The 23,665-nt window shown below is 37.2% G+C and overlaps 1 protein-coding gene across 3 annotated transcripts in view; it reads right to left on the minus strand.

The window, feature by feature from the left end:
- Positions 1–23,665, minus strand: part of CTNNA3 (catenin alpha 3) — a 1,840,263-nt gene that overhangs the window by 1,784,673 nt on the left and 31,925 nt on the right. For all 3 annotated transcript variants that reach the window (XM_082714750.1, XM_082714748.1, XM_082714749.1), the window contains exon 2: positions 1,484–1,587. In XM_082714750.1, coding sequence (XP_082570876.1) covers positions 1,484–1,582 — 99 coding nt within the window. In that variant the 5' untranslated portion in view covers positions 1,583–1,587. The remainder of the gene's footprint in view (positions 1–1,483; positions 1,588–23,665) is intronic.

The raw sequence follows: 23,665 nt of genomic DNA on the forward strand, positions 1-23,665 counted from the left end.
TGTAAACTGGTGCAGCCACTGGAAAACAGTATAGAAGTTCCTCAAAAAATTAAAAATAGGACTACCATATGATCCAATAATTCCACTACTAAATATTTACCAAAAAATACAAAAACAGTAATTAAATATATATATACACTCCCATATTTATTGAAGCATTATCTGCATTATCCAAGTTGTGGAAATGGCCCAAGTGTCCATCATCAGATGTATGAATAAAGAAGAGGTGGTATACATATATGATGCAATATTACTCGGCCATTATAAAAGAATGAAGTCCTGCCATTTGCAACAACATGGATGGCCTTAGAGGGTTTAACACTAAGTAAAACATGTCAGTCAGAGAAAGACGAGTACCATATGATTTCACTTAAATGTGGAACTTAAGAAACAGAACAAATGAATGAACAAACACACACACAAAAAAAAAGACATAAATGCAGAGTATAAAATGCCAAAGGGAACATGAGAGGGATGGGTGAAACAGATAAAGGGAACTAAGAGTACACTTATCTTGAGCACTGAGAAATACACAGAATTGTTGAATCCATGTATACCTAAAACTAATATAACACTGTATGTTAATTATACTTAAAAAAAAAAAGAAAAGAAAAGGGATAATTTGTTGTAGGAGGCACAATTTGTGATAAGCCTAAGGGAAGTTCCCTCATAAATTTTGGGGTAAGGACAAAAATTTTAAATCTACAGTATAGTATAAGTTTTTTCATGCTCTGCTTTAAGAACTCCAATAAATAAAATCTGGACTTATACAATAAGCCTACGAATCATGATGTATATTGTGAAAGAATTACTGACTTTATGAAAGACTTTATCATACAATTTCTTAAATAGCTGCTTTTCTCACACATTTTGTTATTTTAAAAATAGTTTCCTATTTGACAAATGAGCCCCATGTGCCTTGGGACAAGTCACAGAAATTCTCTAGGCTCAATCCCCTCATCTATATAATAAGGGTGGTTTTAACCATGCTGCCTGCCTCAGTTTTCATGACTATAAAATAAGAGATTTTATATAAAGTTACTTTGAAAGCCATATGTACATATTTTTATGGCTGTTGCTTTTACTTTTTTAAGATTTTATTTATTTGAGAGAGAGTGTGTGCACATAAGCAGGGATAGGGAGAGAGACAAGAAGACTCCATGCTGAGCTCACACCCCCACAGGATTCAATCTCACAACCCCATGATTACGACCTAAGCCAAAATCAAGAATGGGACACTGAACTGACTGAGCCACCCAGGCACCCCACAGCTATTGCTTTCAAAAGAGAATAGGAGGGACTTTCCAAAATGCATTACTATTACTAAATATATATTTTTTGTATTTTAACGGTATTTTTTAAAAGCAATTTTAGATGCCATATTCCCTCTACAAATATCAAATCTTTCCTTGGTTCATGATCTACTTTTCCCATTTTTTAGTTCTTCTGAATTTACATATTGTTATTTCCATGGTCTTCATACCTGGATTATGAGTGGCTCCAGTAGCTTCTCTACAGTAAATGTTTGGACCTGCAGATCCTGAGGATCAATATTCAGTGTGACTGGTGTTTCAGCTGACATGCTGCCTGTGCACAAAAATGAAAAGATATTTATTAGTAAAGAAAAATACCTTCTAAAGGGAAGCACTAATGAAAATCATAGAGTGCATGAGATCTGTATGCAGCACCTCCTCCTGATATTGGCTGTAGCCCTCAGAACATCAGGGTGACAAATCCACTAACAGAGAAATAAACAATTCCTTCCCTATCTGTTCTCTGGTCATGCAGTCTGGACTTAAATCCTCTAACAAATTAATCTATGTTGGTATGTTCATGACTAAAATAATAACCCAGGGTGGGTTTGCATTTGTTCAGGATTTTTAAGTATAAATGAATGGCCAAGTTGATGCAACATATCTTATGGCATGCAAGTCCTCTAACTTCCAAGAAATCATAGCACTGAGACAGCCACCATTCATATTTTGCTTGTTCTTGTTAATAATGACTCAGATGAGGAGGCAAGTAGGACTTTGGAAGATGCTATACATCTCTGTTTGTTTGGGGGACTGTTTGAGAGTTTTGATTGAAAAAGAAATTAGGGGACAATTTACTTTCCTATACAGAAAATAAACTAAATTGGCATAGTTATTATAAAAGGAGAGAAGGGATTGATATTTGGGCAAGACAAAAAAAGAAAAAATGACAAGTCATCTTTATTGCATTAACATTAATTTTAAAACCAGTGATATTTTTGCATAAGAATACACAAATATCTCAAATGACCACATGTGGCATATTTATTATTACATATTCAAATTAACAAGTTGGCCATAAAAACTATTACCCAAATCTCCATTTGTATTAATTTGTATTAACTTATTACTTAAATTTATTACTTAAACTTATTACTTAAATTTGTATTAACTTATTCACAATTAAGTATTTATCAAAGGCCCACAGAGATCAGCAATAAGGAACATGTATCACCTATATGTAACTTAGTCTGTTAAAAAAAAAATAAATTTATAGTCCACAGAAACATGTGTTACTATCAAGGCAAAAACCTTCCCACTTAGATTTTACCCATTTTCTTATGTATTTGTAGGCAAGAGAACATAAGATTCCACCCCCAAAAAATATCCAGATATTTCCCATGGCACCCATGGAAACTAAAACAAAAATAATTAGGAAGTATTACAGTAGTACCCCCTTACCTAGAGTTTTGCATTTTGTGGCTTCAGTTACCTATAATCATGATCCACTCTAGAACCAGATGATTCTCCTTCTGACATATCATCAGAAAATAAATAGATGCCTAAGGCTACATCACAATGCCTAGGTCATTCACCTCACTTCATCTCAACTGATAAGCAGTTTACCATCACACAAAATGAAGACTGAGTACAATAAGATATTTTGAAGAAGAGAGAGAGAGACCATATCACAAAACTTTTATTATAGTAATTGTTATAATTGTTTCATTAGTTATTATTATTATTAACCTCTTACTGTGCCTAATTTATAAATTAAACTTTATCACAAGTACATATGTGGGAAAAGGGAAGGGAGGAAGGAAAGAATGAGTACATATTTTCATAATGTTTCTCTTATCCAGAATCAATCCCTTCAATACTCCTTTCCATCCCAGTGATTCTAGGATATAGAATTGTTCTTTTTTCTATACGCCTGCCTCCAACTCCAAGGGATATCAGAGTCTCAGAGTAGGGCCCATGCTCCCTCCCAACTGATTCCCCTGAGGGTCTTTTCCCATTCCCCTCCCAGACTTTGTCAACGCCCACTGGCCTAGTTCCATAAAATCTGAATCTCTTTGGTCATCAACCTCTACTACCCTAGCAAATCCTTCCCTAGATCCATAAGCGTGTTACTGTACATATTCCAAAGATAATCAAGATCTTCATGTGTATGTTTAAGTAAAAAGATCAGTGCTTTACCAAGGCCTTTGCACACTGTACACCTGATGCACATGCGGAGAAAGACATACACTTAAAACCATACTGTAACTAAAATTAACTCTTATATGTTGATGAACTATAATTCTTAGATTAACAACATAATTTTTATTTATTTATATTTTATTATTTGCTTTTGTGTTTTGAGAGAGGGAGGTGTGGGGGAGCTCCGAGGGAGAGAGAAATCTTAAGCAGGCTCCATGCCCAGTGCAGTACCAAATGTGGAGCTCTATCTCATGACCCTGAGATCATGACCTGAGCTGAAATCAAGAGTTGGATGCTTAACTGACTGAGCAACCCAAGTGACCCAATAATTTTTTTTTTAAACAGAGGGAAATACTATAAAAGTTATAAGCCAATTTTTAAGGGAGAGGGAGTGTCAGTGCCCTGAATCCTTGTGTTGTTCAAGGGTCAACTGTACTATAAATGTTGAGAATTTTATATAAAACCCACCAACACTGTTCAATTAAGAGACAGAGTATACCTTCTGAAATGTAGCACATTTCTACACCCAACCAAACAGCCTGTTCAGGGCCTCTATGCCCCCTTTCAGACTACTGTGTTGTCCTGTTTTCAGCCTATCCTTAACTCTACCACACGCCACTCAAAGTGCCTACAATTCCCTTCCTTTTCAAAACACATTTTTGCTTTGGAAAAAAAGATATTATTCAAATTATATCAAGTGAAAAAATATTGCTTGAATTTTTTTCAAATGAAAGTATAAATAAATTACTGTAATTCTATGATATAAAAATATAAGAAGCATTCTGAAATATGCTTCCAGTAAAAAATGTTCCCATTGAAAAAATAATAATAACTTTAACTAAGGGTACTCATTTAAAATAAAGCATATCAGAAGGAAGATGGGCGGGAGGATGGGTGAAACAGGTGAAGGGGATTAAGAGTACACTTAATGTGATGAGCACTACGCAATGTATAGAATTCTTGAATCACTGTATTGCACACCTGAAACTAATATAACACTGTATGTTAACTATACTGGAATTAAAATTAAGAACTTAATTTTAAAAATCATGAGTTTAAAAAAAATATATATAGGGACACCTGTGCCTGGGTGGCTCAGTCGGCTGGGCCACTGCCTTTGGATCATGGCATGGTCCCAGGGTCCTGAGATTGAGTCCCAAATAGGGCTCCTTGCTTGGTGGGGAGCCTGCTTCTCTCTCCACCTCTGCCTGCTTGTGTTCTTTCTCTCTCTCTCTCTCTCTCTCTCTCTCTCTCTCAATATACTCTTTGAAAAAATATACACAATAAAGATACAAAGCCATATGATGTAGGCATATACTACCTTGTTTTTCTTCCCTTTTCACTGATTTTATTTCTTTTCTAAAAGTAGAAACGTGATCTCTTTCTCAGCTATTCATCTGAAATACAGATGATGTTTTAAGAAAGGTTCCACCACTATTGCCAAATGGTTTCTCTCAAATACATTTCCAGGACTGAAATGTTTTGTTTTGGTTTAGCTTGATTCTGGTTTTGGTTTTCGTCTTTTCCAGTCATTCCACCCCCACTATGATTCCCTCTAACAGTAGCAAATATAAATTAAAAAATGGGATATTCCCATGATGACCCTTCTGCATAGCCTGGAGCCAATATAAAGTACAATAAAGTGTGTCCTTCAGTCTCCATAACCATAGGCTTCTAGTAAATGAGTACTCACAAAGGAGTTCATTTGTTACCTCTCTCATGACGGGAACCATCCTACATATAATTCAAGTCAAGATTACTAACTTTGCTTTGTTCTTTTTTATCTACAAAAAGTAGAGAACACTATTGTGAACTGAAGTAAGATCTAAGTGAACTTTCACAGCCTTTAAAAAACATGTCCTTTCTTTTCACTACATCTGTATCTTTCGGGTAAATACCCAGCAGTGCCACAGTCGCCAAACTGTGGAAAGAACCAAGATGCCCTTCCACGGACGAATGGATAAGGAAGATGTGGTCCATATACACTATGGAGTATTATGCCTCCATCAGAAAGGATGAATACCCAACTTTTGTAGCAACATGGACGGGACTGGAAGAGATTATGCTGAGTGAAATGAGTCAAGCAGAGAGAGTCAAGTATCATATGGTTTCATTTATTTGAGGACCATAACAAATAGCATGGAGGACATAGGGAGATGGAGAGTAGAAGGGAGTTGAGGGAAGTTGGAAGGGGAGGTGAACCAAGAGAGACTATGGACTCTGAAAAACCATCTGAGGGGTTTGAAGGGGTGGGGATGGGAGGTTGGGGGAGCCAGGTGGTGGGTATTAGAGAGGGCACATATTGCATGGAGCACTGGGTGTGGTGCAAAAACAATGAATTCTGTTATGCTGGAAAAAAAAAATGTCCTTTCACAGAAATCCATTCACAACAGATTTTCAAAGCTACATTGGGCACCAGAAATTGGAGGCAAGGAAAATAAAAAATTTTCCCACAAGAAAAATAAGAAATTAAGAATAAAAATTATCCACATCATATATAATCCCACTAGAAGAATGCCTTTCAACAAAGAGATAAAAGAAAAACCTAATTCAGCCAAAGTATCTTTTAAATCTGTGATAATGTCTTTAATACACATTAAGTAAAGAAAGTTGTTGAGAAGTTCATTTTTTTCATTGCAAAATTATAAAATAATATACCAGCAAGTCCTTGAAGAACCTTGGCTACATTTAATCATTCTTCTTTGAATAAATGCTGTTTCTTATAAAAATCTTTTGGATCTTTTGGATCTGTCCTGTTCAGTAATCTTGATTGATTGGAGATCATGGCTGTAATAGGCAGAAAACTGCAGAATTTTGCAAAATAAGTTAAAACAAGGTCAAAGTCTAACAAATTGTTGCCAAATTCTTTGAGCAATACCACTATGTGAATCCAAAATAAAAATCCTACTAGGTTGTGGGTACTAAAATCCAGGATATTTGCATTTTATAATCCATAAAATCTAATGAGTTAGGGAGGCTCTCAAACAATTCAAGAATAACTCCTATAACATCCTTCATTTCAACAATGTATCGGATTTGGATGAATAGAAATGATGAGATACTCACTATACCATTAGATTCTGAGATGATGATGATGATGATGATTTGAGAGAAAGAGAGGGAGTGCACAATGGCTAGGGAAAGAGCACAAAAAGGGAAGACAGCACGTAGGAGAGGAAGGTGGGGGCAGAGGAAAAAGGACAAGCAGACCTCCATCAAGCAGGGAGCCTGGAGTGGAGCTCCATCCCAAGACCCTGGGATCATGATCTGAGCCTAAAGCAGATGCTTAACTGACTGAGCCACCCAGGCACCCCTGGGGTTACTTTTATAAAGTTCTTCCTTATGCTGACTAGAAATCTGCCACATTTTTTACTTCTCTTCAATTGAGACTATTTTATAAAGTGAAAAAGGTCAGGCTTGAAGACAAAAACACTAGAGTAAAATCCCAGTTTTCAGATCCAAAGGGAAGAAAACAAACACCTGACAGAAGTAATAGATGTCTCCAGGAAGAGTCCTTAAGCCGGAGCAAATGCACCCATGTGGGTCATTCCCTTCTCCCCATATAACCTTATCCACAATACCTGAAGTTCCTTTATTCCATTATATTCCCTGCTTGCAACTGAATTCATATCAATGTTAAATTCATTTTATTTAACAAGCATTTCATTTTTAAATGCAGCTAACTCAGAGGTCATGGGTTACACATATTCAATCATACATTCATATGAACTAGCCCATAACTCTCCATATGACACCCATATATGTCACTATCATAGCACAAACCACATTGTATTCTAGTCATATCCTGGCAGTAGAAGAATGTTTGATCAGAGAGGTGCACACAGAGGTCAGTGGAAAATTTCACCCATTTCCAAAATTTGCCTTAGGGTAGCCACTCCCTCACAAACATTGGAGAGAAAACTTTTCCATCTACTTCTCCCTATTAAAATTCCCAAGTTGTGAAGTCAGACACCTCTTAGTAAAGCTATAATTCTTCTACATAAGTTGACATATTCTTATGGGATGGCTTAGAAACCTAATCATCTAGGGGCGCCTGGGTGGCTCAGTGGGTTAAAACCTCTGCCTTCGGCTCAGGTCATGATCCCAGGGTCCTGGGATCGAGCCCTGTATTGGGCTCTCTGCTCAGCGGGGAACCTGCTTCCTCTTCTCTCTCTCTCTGCCTGCCTCTCTGCCTACTTGTGATCTCTGTCTGTCAAATAAATAAATAAAATCTTTTAAAAAAAAGAAGAAAGAAAGAAACCTAATCATCTATAATATGGTTCCTACAGAAAAGTCCCTAATATGAAATCCTTAGTTTAAAAAAAAATAATAAACTTTGTAACAGTCTGTAAGGTAACAGTTTATTCTCCTTTTAGATTATTAAATTCAATGTCAGCGTCATCAGATTTACCTAATTAATCTCTCTCTACTCACTTCTGAACTAAATTGTCCAATTCTTTTTTAAAGGATTACTGCAATCTCCCCATCATATATTTGGATGATTAGTATTTCTTTGCCCCTAAATGCAGAACTTAATTTTTTTTCTCCTAACATTTCATTCTAGAGAATCTAGACCTAGTCAAAAATTAGTATTAGAGAATGCAACATGTTAACACCTCCTCCTAGTTTTCTATTCACCCATTAATCATTCAGTATGAAGTCTATAGTCTCCAGTTAAATCACCAAACAATGAGAGCCAGACTTGAAAACTGATTTTGATACCACTAGAAATCTCTTTTCAGATACCTGATGATCAAATAATAAACACTGTAGATATGACTTTTTCATCCAGTTATTAATCACTTCTGTGAAATAATCTACTTTTTCATCTTATCAAAAATAAGTTAGGATTTTTTTAATGTGTTACTGAAATAAAGACACCCTTTCCTTCTTACTTTAGAATCCAACTTTAAAAAATCTAGTTTGACATAACTCACTCCTGGAGAATCCATGCCAAATGCTCGTAATTACTGCCATTTACTTACATTTTAAATCTTCAGTTTTCCGATAGTTTAGTACCTAGATGTCCAGTATAATTTTAGAGGGCACCTTTTTATCTCTTTTGAAAATCAGAGTATTTGCCCTTCTTCTGCTTTCTGACAGGTCTGTTATTTCTTTTTTTCAATTAAGAAATAATGTATTATTTGTTTCAGTGTTACAGGTCTGTGATTCATCAGTCTTACACAATTCACAGTGCTCATCATAGGACATACCCTCCCCAATGTCCATCACCCAGCCACCCCATCCCTCCCACACCCCTCTACTCCAGCAACCCTCAATTTGTTTCCTGAGATTAAGAGTCTCCTTCTCTGGTTTTGTTTTGTGTCATTTTTTCTTCCCTTCCTGTATGATCCTCTCTCTTGTTTCTCAAATTCCTCACATCAGTGAGATCATATGATAATTGTCTTTCCCTGATTGACTTATTTTGCATAATACCCTCCAGTTCCATTCACATCATTGCAAATGGCCAGATTTCAGTTTTTGATAGCTGCATAATATTCCATTGTGTATATATACCACTTCTTCTTTACCCATTTGTCTGTTGATGGACATCTAGGCTCTTTCCATCTTGTCTACTATGGACATTGCTGCTATAAAACATTCAGGTGCATGTGCCCCTTCAGATACATCTGTATCTTTAGGGTACATACCCAATAGTGCAGTTGCAGGGTCCAAGGGTAACTCTATTTTCAACATTTTGAGGAACATCCATACTGTTTTCCACAGTAGCTGCACCAGCTTGTATTCCCAGTGTAAGAATGTTTCCTATTCTCCACATCCTGGCTAACACTTGTCGTTTTCTTACTTGTTAGCCATTCTGACTGGTGTGAGGTGGTATCACACTGTGGTTTTGATTTGTATTTCCCTGATGCTGAATGATATTAAGCACTTTTTCATGTGTCTGTTGGCCATGTGGATGTCTTCTTTGCATAAATGTCTATTCATGGCATCTGCCCATTTCTTGACTGGATTATTTGTTCTCTGGGTATTGAGTTTGATAAGTTCTTTATAAATTTTTGGATACTAGCCCATTACCTGATATGTCATTGGCAAATATCTTTTCCAATCTGTGGATTGACTTTTGATTTTGTTGACTGTTCCCTTTACTGTGCAAAAGCTTTTGATCTTGATGATGTCACAATAGTTCATTTTTGCGCTTGCTTCCCTTGCCTTTGGCAATGTTTCTAGGAAGACGCTGTAGCTGAAGTCAAAGAGGTTGCTGCCTGTGTTCTCCACAAGGATTTTGATGGCTTCCTGTCTCACACTGAGGTCTTTCATCCATTTTGAGTCTATTTTTGTGTGTGGTATAAGGAAATGGTCCAGTTTCATTCTTCTGCATGTGGCTGTCCAATTTTCCCAACACCATTTGTTGAAGAGACTTTCTTTTTTCCATTAGACATGCTTTCCGCCTTTGTCGAAAATTAGTTGACCATAGAGTTGATGGTCCATTTCTGGGCTCTCTATTCTGTTCCATTGACCTATGTGTCTGTTTTTGTGCCAGCACCATACTGTCTTGATGCTTGGAGCTTTGTAATAGAGCCTGAAGTCTGGAATTGTGATGCTGCCAGCTTTGGTTTTCTTTTTCAACATTCCTCTGGCTATTTGGGGTCTTTTCTGATTCCATATAAATTTTAGGATTATTTGTTCCATCTTTTCAGAAAAAGTCGATGGTATTTTGATAGGCATTGCATTAAATGAGTATAGATTGCTCTAGGTGGCATAGGCGTTTTCATAATATTTATTCTTCCAATCCAAGAGGATGGAACATTTTTCCATTTCTTTGTGTCCTGCTCAATTTCTTTCATGAGTATTCTATAGTTTTCTGAGTACAGATTGTCTCTTTGGTTAGATTTATTCCTAGGTATCTTATGATTTGAGGTACAATTATAAATGGGATCAGCTCCTTAATTTCTCTTTCTTCTGTCTTGCTGTTGGTGTATAGAAATGCAACTGATTTCTATGCATTGGTGTTATATCCTGACACTTTACTGAATTCATGTATGGGTTCTAGCTGTTTTGGAGTGGAGTCTTTCGGATTTTCTACATAAAGTATCATATCATCTGCAAAGAGTGACAATTTGATATATTCTTTGCCAATTCAGGTGCTTTTTATTTCTTTTTGTTATTTGATTGCTGAGGCTAGGACTTCTAGTACTATGTTGAATAGCAATGGTGATAGAAAACATCCCTGCCGTGTTCCTGACCTTAGGGGAAAAGCTCTCAGTTTTTCCCCATTGAGAATGATATTCGCTGTAGGTTTCTCATAGATGGCTTTGATAATATTGAGGTATGTACCCTTTATCCCTACACTGTGAAGAGTTTTGATTAAGAAAGGATGCTGTACATTGTCAAATGCTTTTTCAACACCTACTGGGAATATCATATGGCTCTTGTTCTTTCTTTTATTAATGTAGTCTATCCCATTGATCAATTTGCAGATATTGAACCACGCTTGAAACCCATGAATAAATTCCTCTTGACTTTGGTGAATAATCCTTATAATGTACTATTGGATCCTATCGGCTAGTATTTTGGTGAAAATTTTTGCATCCATGTTCATCAAGGATATTGGTCTGTAATTCTCCTTTTTGTTGAGGTCTTTGGTTTGGGAATCAAGGTAATGCTGGCCTCATAAAATGAGTTTGGAAGTTTTCCTTCCATTTCTATTAGAACAGTTTCAGGAGAATAGTTATTAATTCTTCTTTAGATGTTTGGCAAAATTCCCCCTGGGAAGCCATCTGGCCCTGGGCTCTTGTTTGTTCTGAGAATTTTGATTTATGTTTCAATTTCCTTACTGGTTATGGGCCTTTTTAGGTTCTCTATTTCTTTCTCGTCCAGTTTTGGTAGTTTATACATCTCTAGGAATGCATCCATTTCTTCCAGATTGCTTAACTTGTTGGTGTATAGTTGCTCATAGTATGTTCTTATAATTGTATACCTGTGGTGTTGGTTGTAATCTCTCCTCTTTCATTCATGATTTTATTTATTTGGGTCCTTTCTCTTTTCTTTTTGATAACTCTGGCCAGGGATTTATCAATCTTATTAATTCTTTCAAAGAACCAGCTCCTAGTTTCACTGATCTGTCCCACTGTTCTGGCTTCTATTTCATTGATTTCTGTTCTCATCTTTATTATTTCTCTCCTCCTTCTGGGGTTAGGCTTTCTTTGTTCTTCTTACTCCAGGTCCTTTAGGTGTAGGGTTAGGTTGTGTATTTGAGACCTTTCTTATTTCTTGAGAAAGGCTTGTTCTGCTATATACTTTCCTCTTAGGACCACCTTTGCTGAATACCAATGATTTTGAACAGTTGTGTTTTTATTTTCATTTGTTTCCATAAATTTTTTCAATTCTTAATTTCCTGGTTGACCCATTCATTCTTTAGTAGGATGCTCTTTAGGCCTCCATGTATTTCAGTTTTTTCCAACTTTCCTCTTGAGATTGAGTCCTAGTTTCAAAGCACAGCAGCCCGAAAATACGCAGGGAGTGATCCCAATCTTTTGGTACTAGTTGAGACCTGATTTGTGACCCAACCCAGGATGTGATCTATTCTGGAGAATGTTCCACATGCACTAGAGAATAATGTGTATTCTGTTAATTTGGGATGGAATGTTTTGAATGTATCTGTGTGATGTCCATCTGGTCTAGTGTGTCATTTAAAGCTTTTATTTCCTGGGGCACCTGGGTGGCTGAGTGGGTTAAAGCCTCTGCCTTTGGCTCAGGTCATGATCCCAGGGTCCTGGGATCGAGCCCTGAATGGAGCTCTATGCTCAGTGGGGAGCCTGCTTCCCCCCTCTCTGTCTCTGCCTGCCTCTCTGCCTACTTGTGATCTCTGTCAAGTAAATTCAAAAAAAAATTAAAATAAAATAAAGCCTTTATTTCCTTATAGATCTTTTGCTTAGATGATCTGTCCATTCCAGTGAGGGGGGTGTTAAAGTCCCCTACTATTATTGTATTATGGTTGCTGTGTTTCTTTGATTTTGTTATTAATTGGTTTCTATAATTGGCTGCTTCCATGTTAGGGGCATAGATATTTAAAATTGTTAGATCTTCTTGTTGGACAGACCTTTTAAGTATGATATAGTGTTCTTTCTTATCTCATATTACAGTCTTTGGCTTAAAATCTAATTTGTCTAATATAAGGATTACCACCCCAGCTTTCTGTTGGTGTTCATTAGCATGGTAAATTGTTTTCCACCCCCTCACTTTAAATCTGGAGAGGTCTTTGGGTCTAAAATGAGTCTCTTGCATACAACATATTGATAGGTTTTTTTTTTATCCACTCTGATACCCTGCGTCTTTTTTTTTTTTTTTTAAGATTTATTTATTTGACAGAGAGAAATCACAAGTAGACAGAGAGGCAGCCAGAGAGAGAGAGAGAGGGAAGCAAGCTCCCTGCCGAGCAGAGAGCTCGATGCGGGACCCGATCCCAGGACCCTGAGATCATGACCTGAGCCGAAGGCAGCGGCTTAATCCACTGAGCCACCCAGGCGCCCCAACCCTGCGTCTTTTTATTGGGGCATTTAGCCCATTTACATTAAGGGTAACTATTTTTTTTAATAAAATTAACTTATTTATTTTCAGAAAAACAGTATTCATTATTTTTTCACCACACCCAGTGCTCCATGCAATACGTGCCCTCTCTAATACCCACCACCTGGTACCCTAACCTCCCACCCCCCCGCCACTTCAGACCCCTTAGACTGTTTTTCAGAGTCCATAGTCTCTCATGATTCACCTCCCCTTCCAATTTACCCCAACTCCCTTCTCCTCTCTAACACCCCTTGTCCTCCATGATATTTGTTATGCTCAACAAATAAGTGAAACCATATGATAGTTGACTCTCTCTGCTTGACTTATTTCACTCAACATAATCTCTTCCAGTCCCGTCCATGTTGCTACAAAAGTTGGGTATTCATCCTTTCTGATGGAGGCATAATACTCCATAGTGTATATGGACCACATCTTCCTTATCCATTCGTCCGTTGAAGGGCATCTTGGTTCTTTCCATAGTTTGGCGACCGTGGCCATTGCTGCTATAAACATTGGGGTACAGATGGCCCTTCTTTTCATGACATCTGTATCTTTGGGGTAAATACCTAGGGTAACTATTGATAGATACGAATTTAGTGCCATTATATTGCCTGTAAGGTGACTGTTACTATATGTTGTCTCTGTTCCTTTCTGTTCTATTACTTTTAGGTTCTCTCTTTGCTTAAAGGACTCCGTTCAATATTTCCTGCAGGGCTGGATTGGTGTTTGCAAATTCTTTTAGTGTTTGTTTGTCCCAGTTTGTTCTATTTTCAGTAACGCCTACTAGATAAAATATTCTTGGATGCATATTTTTCTCATTTAGTGCTCTGAATATATCCTACCAGTCCTTTATGGCCTGCCAGGTCTCTGTAGATAAATCTGCTGCCAATCTAATATTTCTACTGTTGTAGGTTACAGACCTCTTGTCCTGAGCTGCTTTCAAAGTTTTCTATTTGTCACCAAGACTTTTAAGTTTTACTATTAGTTGACGGGGTGTTGACCTATTTTATTGATTTGGGGGGGGTTCTCTGTGCCTCCTGGATTTTTGATGCCTGTTTCTGTCCCCAAATTAGGGAAATTCTCTACTATAATTTGCTCTAATATATCTTCTGCTCCTCTCTTTCATCTTCTAAAATCCCAATTATTCTAATATTGTTTCATCTTAAGATGAACTTGTGTTCATCTTAACACAAGTGATAAGTGTTTCATCACTTATCTCTCAAATTCTCCCCTCGTGATCAGTAGTTGTTTATCTCTCTTTTTCTCAGCTTCTTTATTCTCCATCATTTGGTCTTCTATATCACTAATTCTCTCTTCTGCCTCATTTATCCTAGCAGTAAGAGCCTCCATTTTTTATTGTACCTCATTAACAGCTTTTTTTATTTCAAATTGGTTATATTTTAGTTCTTTTATTTCTCCAGAAAGGAATTCTCCAGATCTCCTATGCTTCTTTGAAGCCCAACTAGTATCTTTATAATCATCATTCTGAACTCTAGTTCCAATATCTTACTAATGTCTGTATTGATTAGGTCCCTAGCCATCATTACTGCCTCTTGTTCTTTTTTTTTCTTAGGTGAGTTTTCTGCTTTGTCATTTTGTCCAGAGAAGAATAGATGAATGAAAGAACAAAATGCTAAAAGGTATCAATGACTCCAGAAAAATATACACTAAACAAATCAGAAGAGACCCAAAACCAGGAGGAAAAGAAAAAGAATAAAAAAGAATATAAATAAATGATCAGGTTGGTAAATAGAACAGAGCTGCACACCTGATTTTGGTTGTATTTTTGTCTGTTAGAAGAAACCACTTCCCAAAATTTTAAGGAAAGAAAAACCTATATATATACACAAAAATAAGGGTAAATATGATGAAGGGATGGAATATGACTATAAAGATGAATCTTAAAAAGGATTTTAAAAAATGAAATGATAAGAAGTTGGTTAAAAAAAATTTTTTTTTAAAGAGAGAGAGAATGTGATCAGGGAGGAGACTAGGATAAAGTCATACACTAGATTTAGAGTATATTTTGGTCTGTTGGGAGAAATTGTATCCCAAAATTTTAAAGACAGAAAAAAAAAATATATATATATATAATAAGTTTAAATAGAATGAAGGGATAGACTATGATGGTAAAGATGAAAATAAAAAAGATTTTTAAAAGGTATTGAGAAGATCTTGGTTAAAATAGGAAAAAGAAAAAACATAAAAAGAAAAAGAAAACTTTAAAATTTTAACTTTGAAAGACTAAAGAATCCTGGGGTGGGGGCGGGGAGCCATGAATTCTATGTGCTGTATTTCCTTAGCACTGAAGTTTTGCAGTTCTCCTTGATCAATAAACTTGGTCTTGGCTGGATATTCTTGCTGATCTTCTGTGGGGAGGGGCCTGTTGCTATGATTCTCAAATGTCTTTGCCGGACATGGAATTGCACCGCCAGGCTAAGCAATCTGCTCGGGTTTGCTTTTGGTAGTTTTTGTTCCCTGAGAGCTTTCCGTACAGCTTTGGAGAATGAGAATGAAAATGGTGGTCTCCCAATCTCCAACCCAGAGGAGCCGAGTACTTGGGGCCCCTATCTTCAGCGAGCCCTCAGAAAAAAGCAATCAATCATGCCTATCTCCCTGGTCTCCAGCTGCACTCCGTGCTCACCCAGCCGGTGGCTGAGCGTTTCTATCTCTGGCACAGAGCCACGTTTGGAGTGTCCAAACTCAGCGGATTCCTGCAGCACGCTCCCCTGCCACTCCTCTCAGAGGATGAAGGGGGGGAGGGTCTCCCCATATCTGTCACTTGTGGGGTCCCTGCTTGAGGGGCAGCGGTCCAACTATTCTGCGACCACCATTTATGACAACTCCGAACTGAGAGCCCCCTCCTTAGCTCCATCTTTGCAGCCAGCTTCCCCACTCCAAAACCTGGGAGCTCTGCCACACTCAGGCACCCCCAGTCTTTCTGTGACACTGAGGGTCCTGAGACCAAACTGTCCCACTCCCCACTTAGCCACTGGAGTGACATCCTTCTGCAGAGCAGACTGCTGAAAGTTCCAATTTCATGCTCGCTTCTCTACCACTTGCTGGTACCCAGCTGATGGAGGCTGCCTGCCCCTCCCCACGGCCTATCTTCCCATATATCACCTCAGATTCACTTCTCCGCACATCCTACCTTCCAGAAAGTGATCGCTTTTCTGTTCCTAGAATTGCTGCTATTCTTTTCTTCAATCTCCTGTTGAGTTTGAAGGTGTTCAGAATGGTTTAATAACTATCTAAATGAATTCCTGGGACCAGATGAAATTTAGGTCTCCTACTCCTCCACCATCTTGCTCCTTCCCCTGAAGCAGTCTGTTATTTCTTAGTGATTCCCAGCTTCTGTGGTCACATTTGCAGATCATTGCAGAATTAAGGGACATACTTTTTCAGAAGATACATAATTCAACCAATTTAAAGAGTCTAAGATATTTCCTTTATTTTCATCGTTTAAGGTTTTAATTCTTTTTTAATTACTTAAAAATTTTATTTAGTAATACAAGGTTCAGCAACATATATGGTTAAAAATAAGTCTCTCTCCCATCCCTGTCCTCCAGCCACCTAATTTCTCTCCCACAGGCAACTGCTATGGTCATTTTCTCATACAGTTCCAGAAATAGCATAGATAATACCAGCATAAAAGTATCTGTATTTTAATATAAATTCTAACAGACCTGCCTCTTCCACTTAATTCAATTCCCTGGTATCAGTGTTTGTTCCAGCTTGCCCACATGACCTCACCATATTACAGCTTATGTGTGTTACCTGGCAGCTGCTAATCTTACATTATCTGACTCATGCACAGGACATATTCCTTCTTTACGCTTTTTATTTCTCTTTCTCTCAGTCTATAACTTTGGAACTCCCTTTTTCTTTCCTTCAGCATCCCTTCCAATCCTAGAAAATGAGAACTGCTTTAGCCTTTCCCACATTATTTTTCCTAGTTCCAGACATTCTCTTTTATTTGCCTTAAGTAAAATGTCTTTTTTCCCACCTTTGATCCATATTCTTTTCAAATTTGTGCTCCCTACACAGAAACACTAAGATTTGGGGCCACTGATATTATTGTTAAATGATTATTTGTGAAGTACTACCCCAGATTCTTGTGAAATAAAATGTAGTAAAGCCAAGGCTCAGCTATCTCTCTTCTTTCTTGATTTTTAATTCATCAAATTTCTCTTTGACCATATACAGTCCCTTAAAACCATACTTACAATTAATCTAAAATTTCTGAAATTCGCTTCTCTTAACATCAAGGACACCTGTTTGACTGTGTATCACAATGTTTATTTACAATTGTCACCTCTACAATAAAACACTTTTTCCCAAACCAGTACTGCCCATAGACTTGGACAAGAGCTGCCCCACCCCAGATCCTCATATTTTGGAAGACTCCATGGAACCAAGGTAATGTGCCCTCCCAGAACCCACACCTACCCTTCCTGACATGCTCAGGGTATCCAGTATCCCACCTCTCTGGTCTAACAGCCCAAACCTATTTCCACAGCCCTGCCAGCCTGTTCCTAGAATCCATCCTACCAAAAATAAGTGACTAAATATGCCCATCCTTATACTTGAGAGCTGGCCAGGAGACAGCTTCCCCCCAAAATTTATGAGTTTGTTGGAGTTTCTATGTGTAAGCTGGACTGTCCACTTGTATGTGCTTAAGGCCTCTCAAATGCAAAACAGAGCCAAAAGTGGACAGAGAAGGGGCAGACCACATATCAGGGACAGGAGTGAGATCCCCATCCATCAACTCATTCTAACAAGAATCTTCAAGAAATCCTAAGAATTTTAAATCCAAATCTTATCTTCCAGGTCATTTCGAAGGAGTTTTCTCAAGGTACAAAGATAGGAAGATAGAACCTACTGTAGCAGCTTGTTATCTTGATTTGTAACTTTTACATATATAGGTGTGGTATGCAGGCCTCCCTTTATACCCTCACCCTGCTCACTACAATTGTTAAAAACAGGCCTGCCCAAACTTTCTAGCATTTCATATCAACAAGTTCTTATTAATCGAATTTGCTTCTTTCATTGTTTCCCCAATTTTCTAAGATGCATTTAACCCTGAGGTAGGGTAAAAAAAATCATTATTATTCCACTTTTAAGAAAAGATTTCTTGAAATTTTCAAAATGTATCATCTCACTATGTTACTGTAACATTTTTTTAATCTGTAGCAGGAAAGCTCTTCACATAATAAGCTTCTGCAACAATACCACTTTTCTTTTCCTCTCTTTTTTCCCCTCATCCAAATGTTCTATTACTCTTTTCTTAAATTTATGGGTTTCCATGCAAGAGTATACATTCACCATATGCATATTTTTCTACTTTTATTAACATTATTTGTTAACATTCAACATTACATTCATAAGAAAATAAATAAAATCTTAAATATTCAAAAAACACAATAGAAACATTCAGAATTTATTGCTATCTATGACATTGTATTTCATTTGTATCTCTTTAGGTATCTATATTTATCATTATTTATTAATTATTGACCTTTTCCCATGTGATTTTCTCAGGATGACTACAACACATAGTATCTATTCATATGGCTTTGCTATGCCCTAATCATTGTCATACACTAACACACACACACACAACTTTGACAGTTTTATCTGCAAATGGGTTTCTTTTCCTCAAGTTTAAATTGCTTTGAATATGTCAACAAGTCTCCTACCAAAAGTATCTTTGGACTTCATGAGATCTCATTTAGAGAAACTCTATTTAATTAAATACAAAGGAGAAATTTTTTATAAGGAAGGTGCCAGTTGCAACCATCATCACAAATATTAATCTTATCTAAAACTCTATACTCCTAAAACATCAGGAAAAATAGTTTTCTATTTTCCTATTTCAGGAGTAGGATTCTACTCCTGAAATAGTGTCATAAAAAAGAGCATTCATTTGAAATTTATCTTGAGGGGCACCTGGGTGGTTCAGTCAGTTAAGCATCTGCCTTTGGTTCAGTTCGTGAACCCAGGTTCTGGGATGAAGCCCCCTGTCAGGATCCCTGCTCAGCAGAGAGCCTACTTCTCTCTCTCCCTCTGCCCCTCCCCATGCTCATGCTCTCCCTCTTGCTGTCTCTCAAATAAGTAAAAAGAATCTTGAAAAAGATTTATCTTGAGTGGATAGCAACTCTGTAAGCTTCATTTTCCCTTATCAGCATGCCCCCCTTTCAGAAGGGTTAGCAGAATGTACTTAGGAATCATGTGAAGAACTGGAACCAAATGTAAGTGACAAAAAAAAAAGAATACATATGGATATATATGTACATATGTGTATACACACATACATATACATATATAAAAATAATATATATACACACATATATGTGTGTGTATATATATATAATGTTAATAAAAGTAGAAAAATATGTATATATATATATACATATACAAGTTTAAATGAAGAAAAGGAAGGGGTACACAGGAGATTTGCTGCACAATATTATCAGAGTTGATTTTATGCAACTATTTTGGCTAGAGTAAAATAAAACGGAAAGAGGGCAACTATAATAAAAAAAATTTCCACTACAATTTCTATACACACCTGTTTTCCAAGCCCACCTCCCTCCTGACCCTTATCTCACCCCCATGGTTCCAATTTCATCATTTCTGGCTTATTTGGCCCACCAAGAAAGAAGTACACACATCTCTACTCACTTAATAAACAAAAGGATCTCAGATTTGTCAGAAAGTCAGTAAAATCAAGCAATTGCCTAATATTGCCAATTGCCTAATTGCCTCCATATGATGAAGAAATAACTTGGTTTCTTTCTTTTCAGATAATCTTCCTACACTTTACAAATACTTTCCATACATTTCTATGGAGCTCAATAATAAGTATAAGCTCTTCTACCTAGCCTCTTCATCAGCAATAACAGCAATGGTGCTGCTAGGCACCCCTAGAGTACAGAGCATCATTATTCATTTATTCATTTATTCATTCACTCAACTTACATTTATTGAGTTTCTACTTCACACCAGTCAGAGGGTCGGGGGAGACCATAAACAATAAATATAGTAAGAAGAAAATTGTTAGCACATTAGAAAATGACATACTATGGGGGAAAAAAGAAGAAAAAGTAGAACAGAGTAAGCAGGATTCATTTGTAGAGACAGTGGGAGAAAACTGAAGCATTAAATAAGATCAAGATTAGCTTCACTGAGGACATCTGAGGAGATGTGAAATGGTGAGGAAATTAGCCAAGCAGACACCTGGAAGCAGAGCACTCCAGCAGAGATAACAGCAAAAACCTGAGGCAGGAGAATGTTGGCGTATTAGCAGAACAGCAAGGAGGCCAGTGTAAGTGGGGTAGAATGAGCTACAAAGAGCATAGTAAGAGAGATCAGAAAGGTAATGGAGTTGAAGGTGGGTGGCTATAGAGCATGTCGAACCACATGAAAAACAGAGCAGGGGTTTGAGCACTAGAGAAAACTGATCTGGTTTATATTTTGGAAAGATCATCCTGACCAATAAAATGAAGTATGAAGGGCAAAAGCAGAAGCAGAGACACCACTGGGAGGCTCCTGCAATAACTTAGACCTGCATGGTGCCAGTGGAAGTGGACAGAAGTGATAGATTATAGATATATTTTGTCAGTTGAGACCACAGGAATTCCCTATAGACTAGACATAGGAAAAAGAGAATTCAAGCCTGGGTTTTCCAGTCTGCAGCAACTGGAAGATTGAAGTTGCCATTTAAGTGTGGTGGGCACGGCTGCAGGAAGACCAGGAAAATGAAGAGTCCAGTTTGAGATATGATAAATTGAGAGGCATGTTACACATCCAAGTGGAGATGTTAAGCAGGCAGTTAAACATACAAGAGCAAAATTTGGGAGAGAAATCAGGGATGAAATTATGAATTTTAGACTTGTCAACACAAAGGTGGATAGAACATGACCATCAAGGGAACAAGCTGACTAGGAAGAGGCAGGTCAGAGTCAAAGGATTGTTGGGAATGAAGATAAATACATCCAGTGATACCCAGAAAGGGAATACAGAATTAAGATTTGCCTTTCGGTAAATTAGAAAAATATCCCCTTCTCAGCAAATGAATTAGGAAAAGGTGCCACCCTCTGGGTAGACATGGCCCTGCAGGTGTTAGCAGGAAGGCCCACAGTTTGTCCAGCAGGAGGGCTAGGTTTCAGCCTTACTTAGCCTCTCAGCAGGGTTACATGTAGCAACCATTGTGAGACATCCTGCTACCCTCCCCTGTCTGCTATGAGATGGTTTTGTTTTTTAGGTAGGCTTCATGTTCAGCATGGAACCCAATGCAGGGCTCAAACTCACAACCCTGAGATGAAGACCTGACGTCAAGAGTCAGATGCTCAACCAACTGAGCCACCCAGGTGCTCCTGCTACAAGATTTCTTAAATTTCTTAAATTCTCCTGCATGTCCTCACTATTGGATCTTGGCTTTGAAGCTAGACTGCCTAGGTAAGAATCTAGGTTCTGTTCCCTGCTCATTGGTAACTTTAGACAAGTTACTGAGTCTCCCTAAATATCAGTTTCCCTGTCTATAAAATGAGAATAATGAGAGTAGCCTCCTCAAAAGGATCTTGAAGATGAAGGAAAATTCATATGAAAGCCATAATTTAGCCAGTATCTCTGACACCTAGCAAGGGCTCAACAAATATTAGTTGATATTATGTTATCCTCTTTTCACTAGGATAGCAAAGTCTACTTGTCTACATTTAGAATAAACATGTTTCTTTAACCTATACAGCTTTAATTATTATTCAAGAATGCTTTCACTCTTTGTTCCCACAATAAAAGAGTTTAAAATAAAGCTTCCTTCTGGTGCCTCTATTTATTGGATTGCTTAACTTCAAATTCTAAGGCATATTTCCTACATGTACATTAATTAGAAAAGCGACATGCCTAAATACCCTAGGAAAAAATCCTAAGGCACATCAGCTTCATAAAGGATCTTGAGCTCTTTGAAATCAATTCCAGAGTGGTGCATAAAAGGTATGCTCCAGGGTTAGATCTACAATTCTTAAATGTACTACATTTGGGATCCTCAAGAGTCTGCACTTTTTATTTCCTTAGCTTCCAAGAACTCTGGGTTTCAACAGAACAAAACAATTTATATTTTGTAATAAAAAGAAAGTATCTTTAAGCATGTTGTAATTCAAACTTTAAGCATCTGAAGTTCTCTTTAATAAACCTCTGGATAGTAATCTTATTGACACTCTTTGAAAAATGATCAAATTGAGTGCTTGTCCCCCAAAATTATGAGTTTTGTGGATTCTTTATGAGAACACCTAAGTGAAATTAAGTTAAATTGAAACAATTGCTTACTCTAGCCATAGCAACAAAAATAAAACTTCCCTGCACATACAACATAGATGAGGGATGCAAAAATGGTTTTTAAAAAAACCAAGACTGTCTTAACTAATATGAAGTAAAACAAAGAAAAAGAATATTCTACCTATATTTAAGTCGTATACTATGTTCTTTTTACCATGAATGGCTAGTTGAGTTTAATGTCCCTCCAAAATAAAAAAAGAAAAAGTTATAATTCAATTTCTGATTTAACTGAAAAGTAACATTGAATATAAAAATTTTACATGAAGACCTCATTACCCCTCTCCTGTTAACACACCTTTCATATTATTTTATAAAATGCCAATTCACACTAAAAGCTCACCCTATATTTCACAATGGCACACTTTTTAAAATTGCAGCTAAGGAGAAAGGACAGAAATGCCCCATGGTTATTCTATACAGCAATGCCTTTCAACTTAAGGACATTTTGTACCATATAAAAATTATAACAGAACTGAAACACTATGAAAGCCCATCTCATATAAGCGCAGCATGAAGGTTACCTACATATTATTTAAAAAGCCAAAGAACTAAATTAGTCCAATTGAAATCTAAGAAGATAATCTAATATGTGAGACCTCAGAGAAGCTTTCATTGAATCACCCAGAACAAGAATAACCTTTAGCTAGAAGCCATCAAGTTTAAGTAAGCAGGGCAGAAGTAACATGCCCTTCATAGACACCTTGAAAGTGACAGTGACTTTTGTTGCTGTTAAGTCCAGTGGGCCTGTGGGTCAGTTCTACTCCATATTTTAAGACAGCTCAAATATATATGAATTCTCCTAAGGTATGTTACTTTTGAAAGGCAGAGAACAAAAAGAAAATGGCGAAAAAAGTAAAATTCTTGTCAACCACAATTTGAAGCTAAAAATCCCCCTTTTCTTCTTTGTTCTCTTACTAGCTGTAAATAAATAAAAGCCTGCTTATCAGAATAAAGAAAATGAGACCAAAGTCTTTGAAAACACTATATTCATTTTTCTATGTATCTACTTATACACTAGGAAAAACCAACAGTATATAACTGTTTTAAAAACTTGAGCTCCTTCCCTGCCTCATTTCCATTTTTCCAAATTCCTTTAACAGAGTTTTTAAAAGTCTATGCCAGAATCTCTGAACTTAACCATCCAAGCTCACTATTTTACCACCACTTTTAAATTTTTTCTCCAGGAACTCTGCCCATATATCTATTAACCCTATTTAACTATTTCTCCCAAATGTTCAGTATTCTCTCTATAAGACATAGAAGTCTTGGGGCGCCTGGGTGGCTCAGTGGGTTAAGCCGCTGCCTTCGGCTCAGGTCATGATCTCAGGGTCCTGGGATCGAGTCCC

This window comes from Mustela nivalis, assembly GCF_964662115.1.
Source record: "Mustela nivalis genome assembly, chromosome: 2".
Lineage (NCBI taxonomy): Eukaryota > Metazoa > Chordata > Mammalia > Carnivora > Mustelidae > Mustela > Mustela nivalis.